We start from the raw sequence: 8,940 nt of genomic DNA, 5'->3' as shown, positions 1-8,940 counted from the left end.
TTATCATCATCATCATCATCAATCAATCAATCATCTTTATATAGTGATTTTATCAAAGCACTGAACAGTATCAAATTGGAGAATGTCAGTAATGTCAAGATTAAACGCTCATTTGTCAGCTAAAGGCATTTCATTTTTTAATTCATAGATGTCATTGTCTAGATCAGCTCGGTTTCAATAGAATCTTTGTAATCAAATCAACGCTAAAATTTTTTAAGAGTCTTTAATTAAGGAAGCCAGAGGCGACAGCAGCAAGGAACCAAAAGTCCTTCTGTAACAGAATGGGGAAAAAAACCATTGTGATCAATCAATCAGTTGGGGGGCCAGTTCTCCTCAACCAGCACTTAATTTCCAGATCATTTTCAAACGCAGTAATGTCAGATTGTGTAAAGGACCTATAGTGTGTGTGTGTGTGTGTGTGTGTGTGTGTGTGTGTGTGTGTGATCTGGATATGGATTGAGAAATACAATAAGAAAGTAGCAGAATAATATTAGCAAAGATGCCATTCTTTTTACGATGTAATGAGAACACTGTGTGTTATGGGGAGTGTTCCCTGTTCCGGCTGATCTAATTATTGTAGCCCAGCAATCCTTTAACGGATTTGATTAATAGAAGCATATTAGTGTGCCATGTGTAAGACAGGTTAAACAGATGTCTTTAATCTAGATTTAAACGGACTGAGTGTGTCTGCCTCCCGAACAATGTTAGGTAGATTGTTCCAGATTTTGGGTGTTAAACAGCCAAAGCATCTGCCGGCCGCAGTTAATGATGATGATGATTATTATTATGTTGTTGTTGATGATGAAGTTAATAATTTAAATGAGTTTGACCTACTGACATTATGCTTTTTAAATTACATTTCCAATAGTATTGTTTTATTTAAAATAATGTGTCCCAGTTTGCCTGTAAGATCAAAATTGTGGTTTATTTATGTTTGTGGAAACATTTAAATTTTTAGTTTAATACCATGTGTGTACGTATTCACACACTGGTGATTCAATCATTAAAACACTGGCATTTTGGCCACCACTGTATATCTACATTATCTATTATAGTTTTGCATAAAGACATTCATACACAGGCACAAAAACAACAATTTAAATCGTAAGTATATCTTTTATAATTATCTGAGAGTGTATCTAAAACTTTTGATGAAAAAAACACTAATAATGCATTTATTGCTTAATTATCAGATTATAGTGGCCCAGTGGATGCTTTTATCGGACACAGAATGAAATTCGTCTTTAAAAAGTCAACCTCCGCCTGAAAGTCACTGAATGGGAAAAATGCACATCTGCAGGGTCGATCCCTCTTAACTCCTCCCAGTGAGATCGCGGTAGTGCAGGCAGAGCAGCACAGGGAACGTGAAACAACCACGTCTCCAATCTGACACCGAAGTCGCCTGTGGAGAGGGAAAGATCAGCGGACAAAAGAAAACGCAAGATAAGAGCATAGAGCGAAACCAAGACAAGTACATTTAACCTTTGAAGATAGTTTTCTATTTTTTGGGGTCCAGTTTTACTTTTGAAAAGCTTTTCATTAATAATGATTATGCACACTTTATAAATTAGGCAAGTTAGGTTTTCGTTCTTTTTTTTTTGTGCGCTTTTTGAGTTTTAAGGAAACGTTCTCACTGTTGGAATGGTCTGATTCAGGAGAATCTGCTGCGGAAACCTAGACAAGAAAACTAAGAACGGAGCCTAGAGCGTTTTTGTGTCTCGAGTTCAGTAGTCTCGCGCATTGAGGAATGTTACTGAAGCTTCAGTCGTTACTCGCCCTCGCCAGCGTATTTCTGGTGCAAAGCGGGACCAGTGACAAAGAAGTCAGACCAGAGGTAACACAGTTTGTGTGTGTGTGTGTGTGTGTGTGTGTGTGTGTTTCTACTGTCTGTCTGTCTGTCTGTGTGTCTTTCAAGCTTGCATTGTTGGACACAGATGCTCTCAGATGTTTCCGTGTATCAGGATTTCCTTCATCAAGTGTATTCATGTACCTCATAATTCTTTGCTGAACACAGATGAGAAGAGCTGTGTCTTTTCAGACCCCTAAATATCAGGTTAAAAACAAAACAGGAGTGAGTCAGAGGCTCCAGGACTCTTATTTAAATAGAGATGGCTAGTTATTAAAGTGATGCAAGTCTAGTTTTTGTGGTGCCTGTCCTGCAGGGTTTTTTTTTTGTACCTGAGACTGAGACTGATAAGTAGATATATTACTAGATATATCAGTTTGTTTATACACCCAGAAGCATCCTAACGTCTGCTTCAGAAATAGGCCTACATGTCTGGTAGACACATAACTGCGAGTGGGAGAGAACGACTGACTGATTTTCAGGACGTTTTGGCGTCTCTGTCACAGATGCAAGCCAGGAAATCTTAATGGCCTAAAATAAAGAAAACAAGATCAGAGCAAGGATTTAAGACATTTTAATAACTGTCTCTAGCCGTATCCCTTCATTCCTTACTCTCACACTCCTTCACATTGCTGAGATGGTTGAGAAATGTACCCAAGGATAGTATGGAAAAAATTCAGCTTTGCAGATTCCTCCACAGTTTTGCAAAGACGATAACAGTCTCCTCATGCTAGAGCCGCCTGATCAAAGATAAAGGTCACACAAAAGGTTAAATCACAGATGCCAAGATGCCTGCTGTTACTCTTCAGACTTTTGGTTTAGCTTTAGTACAATGTCTATTAATATGCTTTTACCATACAGACGTTTTCGTCACCTGGAGCTACAAACAATACAAACAATTCTGAGCTAATGAACTAAACGAATTACAGGTATGATATGACTTTTCCAGGAATTGCGAGAGTTTAACAATCCCTCAGACAGCAGTCCTGCACTTTTGCTGTTGTTACAGGTGCTGTTGTGTTGAATACTGTACTAAAAAAAAGAAAAAGAAAGAAAGAAATTCGGTTATATTCCTTATGGAAAACAGCTGGGTATTGCCCCCCCTCTCCAGACCATAGACGAGGGATGATGTATTTGTTTAAGTAGTATTACAGATGCAAAGCATCTGCTGAAACTCTGCTGAATCTTTCAGACCTTCATCAGTTGAAGTTGAAATATGGATGAAATGCAGTTTAGATGTTTAATAAGATGCAAAACAAAGCTCAAACAACAAAATCTCTCTTTTAATGACTGTTTCATTTTTATGGCAATTCTGCAGCATATAAGTGATTATGTGAATTAAATATGGATGATAGTTTCATACTTCTGTAAATGCTGGATTTAGACAATTAATGTAATGTCTGTATTCTCAGATTAATAGCGATTGAGATACATTGAAGTTTGCATGATTTTTGTGGAGATGAGAACTATTAATATTAGTTGATTTGCTCAGTTAAATGGGTCAGTGATCTGATCTTCCACGGGAAGATGCAGAGTGAGACGCGGGCACTAATTTCTAAAATTTTCTGTTTTTTCCATTGGCACAGACAAGGAGGAACGACTGACTCAGTCCTTCTGTCGTGCATTCAGACTCACCTCTGCCCTCCTTTTCTTCTTCTTCTTTTTCTCCTACCCTTTGTTTTTAGGGTAACACTTTATAATAGGTAACACTTGTTAACTATTAACTACAACTTTTCCCTCAATAAATTCTTAATTTGCTGCTTATTAATAGTTAGTAAGGTAGTTGTTAACTTTAGGTATTGGGTAGGATTAGGAAAGTAGGTCATGTAGAATAAGGCATTAATATATGCTTAATTAGCATTAATAAATGGCTGATATTCTAGTAATATGCATGCTAATAAGCAACTCTTAGATGTAACAGTAAAATACAGTTTTTAGGATTCTAACTTACTTTTAATCTCTAAAATCTAAAGGTTTTTTCCCCTTCAGTTTCTTTTCGCTCTCTTTAGTTACAGTTTTCTCTTTTCTTCTCCTCTCTTATACCTTAGGAGCAGCAGATCAGCTGTTAAAATCATAAACGCAGCTTTCCCCCCGTAAGCACGGAAAGTTTGACAGCAGTACTTTCTGCAGAAAAACTATAAGAATCAGAGATCTGGATAGTTGTGGGCTGTGCACAGTTTTTTTTTGTGTAGTTTTAACACTGCACACAGCCTACCAGAAAAACAACATGTTCCTCAACCCAACATGGAATGTGTTTTCCCATGTTGCAACACCATAAAATGATGAAATAGTTTTTCAGAAATAGCCTATCTCAGGAAGCCCCTAATCTTATTGACTCTGTTAGTTTTAATTAAGAGCTGATTTATATTTTTCCTGTAACATGTGTTAGCTTTCCTGGTGTGCACGGCAGTGATGTCACAGCGTGTGATTACGCTTAACCTCACATCTTCCAGTCACTATCCTGTGTGACTTAATGGTTACTGTTGAAATCTGTTCCCAGACCTGCGCATGATGGCAGCGTCTGTCTTGATTATTACATAAAGGCTACCTGTCTGCATGGTAATAGCTGACGCATGGCCACACAGTGACTCGCTCTTCCTCGGTCAGGGGAACGGCAGAGGGGTTCTAAATAGAACCTTTGACGCCCACCACTGGGAGTTCCAGGCCAGCAGAGCATGCTGGGATCGCTGGCAGCATCAAGAGGAGACCTGAGGCTTTTCGGGAGGGAGAAGAGTGGCCTTCAGAGGGAGTAAGAGAGAGAGAGAGGGAAACGTTTTTATCCTCATGAGTTAGAGTGTTTTTACAAAAACGGGGTGCGTCACCACAGCGGAGCCACCACACACAGAAAGCACTCATACAGAAAAGAGGAATTAAATGACAGACTGAGAAAAAGAAAATGGAGCAAAGGCCGACCAGGTTAACACTACGCTATCGTGTTATCCCGATCTATACCTCCTCGAACCGATATGGCCTCAAGTCTCATTGGAAACTCTACAACATGAATGAATCAGTGTGAAAGCACTCACTGATTTAATGGAATTGCTCTCTGGGTTTGTTTCCTAATCACTATAGTGCATATAATATGCTTTAGTATATATTAAGACAACTACAGATTTCCTGTTAAACAATACATTTAAATTGCAGTAAATTGATCTATCTATATATTCACACAGTTTATAGGACACTTAATATGTAAACTATGCTGTCTTTGTTTTTTGAAGGTGCAGTTAGCTTACAAAACAGAGATATCCAGAATATAATTTTAGAAATTAAACACTTAACAGCTGACAACATTTCAGGGAATTCTAACATGAGTGTATTTGTAGTTTCATACGATTCACAGTTCTTAGTGTCCGTGACTCAAAAGGTCCTGTAAGCTTGAAAGTATGCCGTTTCTTTTGCCATGGTGCTCTTTCTTCTTTTTCTCTTCTTAGAAGTTTCAGATACTCACTGTTCAGAGGAAAGAAAGAAAGAGAAAGAAAGAAAGAAAAGAAGAAAGGGAGGCAGTCTGAGGTCACAAGGATTATTGAAAACTGCTTGTAATTTCTGCTGACACTCTTTGTGGTTGGAATGGAGACACTGGCTGTCTGATCCTTAAAATGAGACATTTACCGCTGAGTCTAACAGACAGTCACTACTAAACATGTAACATTTGTGTTTAACAGCCCAGATAAGACCATTAGGTTGCAGCTACCTATATAGCTATAATCAGGGCTATAAATACCAAAGACGTGAAGGGGACACGTCTCTTTAATATTCAGAATAAACATTTTTGGGTTTTTCAATTAATTATTATTATTATTATTATTATTATTATTTTAGATTAGATTTTTACAAATGAAAATTCTACTTAAGAAAGACTATAAACCAAAACCATGTTTCTTTGAGTTTAAGTTTATAAGCAGAGCTTCTTTAAGCAGAACTTCAACAAAAAACACATGAAGGTCTTTGAAGCTACATAATTACATTACCATTGCATTCGTCTAAGTGTACATTTTGAGATATATTTAGATTTTATATGTTTCATTCTTTGTTAGTGTTCCCTTTTCTCTCTTTTCATGTTCTCAGTGTTTATTTCTGTACGTCAGAAAGAGGAACTGGTCTAATTCAAAGCTCAGTCTGGACTGTTTTTACCCAAGTGTGGGTAGTCCTAAAGAATGCATTTTTTTAACAAAAAAGGGCATTTTTACATACATTTATGAATGACTCATTTCAAATTAGCTCTTGGGTTTTGTTAGCTTCTGGAGACAATTTGGTCCCTATTTTAATAGAAATGTAATAAAATATAATATAAACTTGAAAAAAAGATATACAAGTACATATTCTTTCAAGTATAAAAACAGCGTATTTCGGTATATATTTTTTGAAACCAAGACAGACTTTGTCAGATTTAGTGAAAGTCTGGTGACTTTTCTTCAGCAAACATACCCCCAAAATTATAACTAGGTTGCAAACACACACATACATCCTTAAAGTTAAATTAGGGTCATAAAGTCTCAGACACACAGTTACTCACAGTTACAACACACACTCCACAGTTAAAGCCTTTAAGATTCTCCAGCATCCGCACACTCTCTTACCCACAAAAGTTTAACCAGGTCATAAGCACACACATACACTAACACACATCTTTGTGTTTGCACTGTGGTTCGTCACTGATGTTTGTGGACTTTGGCAGGTTTATGTACAATTAAATTTTATAAATTCAGACAGCATGTCATGTGGATGTGGTGCTGCGCTGAGACATTTGGAACAGTGAGTACACTTCAAAAACATTCTGCCCAACCTTTAATTCACTGAGGTCACCTTAACAGCAGTGACACTTTCATGCTCTGACACAAGTGATGTTATCCAGAGAAACCTTTTTTGTGTCTCTGCGCTATACCACTTCATTGTTGAGTGCGCTTCATTGCAGTGGTAAAGAAGTGTTGTATGACTGCTGCACGTGTGCTAATGTAACGTTCATTCTTTCTCAGGCATGGCTTCAGCAGTATGGGTATCTTCCTCCTGGCGATGTTCGGGCTCAGGCAATTCGCTCTCCTAAATCCATCATCACTGCTATATCCGCTATGCAGAAGTTCTATGGCCTCACTGTCACCGGCACTATGGATCCAGCCACTCTCTCGTAAGTCTAACCCAATCTCATACATTTCTAATTTGTTATAATTTAGTATATATAACTGTTTTTTTTAATTTATTTAAGAACTCAATGTTATGTATGTTAATGACAGTCTTTAACCACAAATGAATGAAGTTTGACCCGACAGAGCATGAATTAGTTCACCCAATAATAAAAATTACGTTGTTATTTTCTCACCCTCATGTCATTCCAAATCAATAAGACTTTGTTTAAAACCCACATTACGATATTTTTAATGAAAATGCTGTTGTCAGGGCCATGCAGCGGCCAAGGTGTGGAGTTCCAGATAAATTTGGCTCTGAACTGAAGAGCAACCTACGAAAGAAACGCTATGTCATCCAGGGCCTGAAATGGGAAAAAAAAGAAGTCACTTTCAGGTATGAAACTGCTTTTGACAATGCACATAAATACATTTAATGCATAAAAACTGTGGCCCTCTTTACACTTGTAATTAACACTTTAGATATAGATAGTAACTGATTATGATTAAGCTGATTACACATTGCATTCCACTCCAAATTTAAACTTCTTTAGTACTCTAGCCTGGCTCTTCCTTTTTCAAAAGTAGAACAAGTTTTCAGATCTCAGATCCTTCCTAAAAGACACACCCGCATTTACCAAATAAGTACATATGTTTTCTTCTCAGTATCCAGAACTACACTCCTAAAGTGGGCGAACAAGCCACACACGAGGCCATCAGGAAGGCCTTCAAGGTTTGGGAAGCTGTGATCCCACTCAAGTTCCGTGAAATCCCATACAGTCAAATCAATGGCAAAGTGGACAAGTTTGCAGATATCATGCTTTACTTTGCGGAAGGCTTTCACGGAGACAGCACCCCATTTGATGGCGAGGGAGGTTTCTTGGCCCATGCATACTTCCCTGGTCAAGGTATCGGAGGTGATACCCATTTCGATGCAGCAGAGCCTTGGACAACAGGCAATGTTGACCAGGGAGGTGAGCAGAGAATAGGAGAATGTGGAAATGTGTCTGTCAGCCGAGCAAACTTCGGGCTGGACTTGTATATTCAAATATTTAGAGCATTGTCGTTCTGCCTTGCTTTCAGGTAATGATGTGTTCCTGGTGGCAGTGCATGAATTGGGTCATGCTCTGGGTTTGGAACACTCAGGCGATCCCTCTGCCATCATGGCTCCCTTTTACCAGTGGATGGACACAGAGAACTTTGTGCTTCCTGATGATGACAGACGGGGGATCCAGCAAATATATGGTAGTCGCATCAATGCATTCAGTTTAATCTATTGATTATTATGGTCATTTTACAAGCCAAGTCATGTAGAAAAAACGTGAAAGTGTATAAATTCATAAAAAAATAGCTAACTTAAAAATAATGTAAGTTGTATGTAAGTTCATATAAAATTACTTCAAAAATCATTAATAAAAAAATTGTATATGCTGACTCATTCATAGTAAAGTTAGTATTTTTTGTAAAGACATTTAAACGGTGATATTACAAATGGAATGGAAATGGAAATATGGGTTGATATCTGTTTCTGTCTTTTAAAATCTATAGATATTTAAACAGCAAAAAAAGTTAGTAAAATTATGCATTATTAAAATTTTCCTAGCGCATTTTTAGAATAACATAGCAATAATCTACTCAAATCAAATCAGTATGTTAGTATTTTCATATTGTATATACATTTTTATTTAATATTTATATTTGTGCTGTTTTGTTTCATGTGCATAAACATTTTTTTGTCATTTTTATTTTTTTCAAGTTAAAATAGAAAATGAGGAAGTCACTTTGGCAACTCTCTGTAGTAAATATGTTTGATCATGTTTTTTTGTATTCCAGTTAGCATTTATTTCATAAAAAATATTTTGTTCTGATTTTAGTTTTAGTTACCTCTAATAACCCTGATGCTCACCTATGTGTCATTCAACAGGTGCTGGCTCTGGTGAGGTGCCCCAGCCTCCGGCCCCCCGGCCCCCCACC

At 37.4% G+C, this 8,940-nt stretch overlaps 1 protein-coding gene across 1 annotated transcript in view; it reads left to right on the top strand.

Annotated features, from left to right (window-relative positions):
- Positions 1 to 1,342: 1,342 nt before the first annotated feature.
- Positions 1,343 to 8,940, top strand: part of LOC122325182 (matrix metalloproteinase-16-like) — a 12,906-nt gene continuing 5,308 nt past the window's right edge. Inside the window, exons 1-6 of the mRNA XM_043220133.1 lie at positions 1,343 to 1,834; positions 6,823 to 6,971; positions 7,241 to 7,363; positions 7,633 to 7,940; positions 8,050 to 8,211; positions 8,891 to 8,936. Coding sequence (XP_043076068.1) covers positions 1,748 to 1,834; positions 6,823 to 6,971; positions 7,241 to 7,363; positions 7,633 to 7,940; positions 8,050 to 8,211; positions 8,891 to 8,936 — 875 coding nt within the window. The 5' untranslated portion in view covers positions 1,343 to 1,747. The remainder of the gene's footprint in view (positions 1,835 to 6,822; positions 6,972 to 7,240; positions 7,364 to 7,632; positions 7,941 to 8,049; positions 8,212 to 8,890; positions 8,937 to 8,940) is intronic.

Source organism: Puntigrus tetrazona, chromosome 2, assembly GCF_018831695.1.
Source record: "Puntigrus tetrazona isolate hp1 chromosome 2, ASM1883169v1, whole genome shotgun sequence".
In the NCBI taxonomy this organism is placed as follows: domain Eukaryota; kingdom Metazoa; phylum Chordata; class Actinopteri; order Cypriniformes; family Cyprinidae; genus Puntigrus; species Puntigrus tetrazona.
The sequence above is the reverse complement of the archived record's forward strand: the minus strand, read 5'-3'. Positions and strand labels throughout refer to the sequence as shown.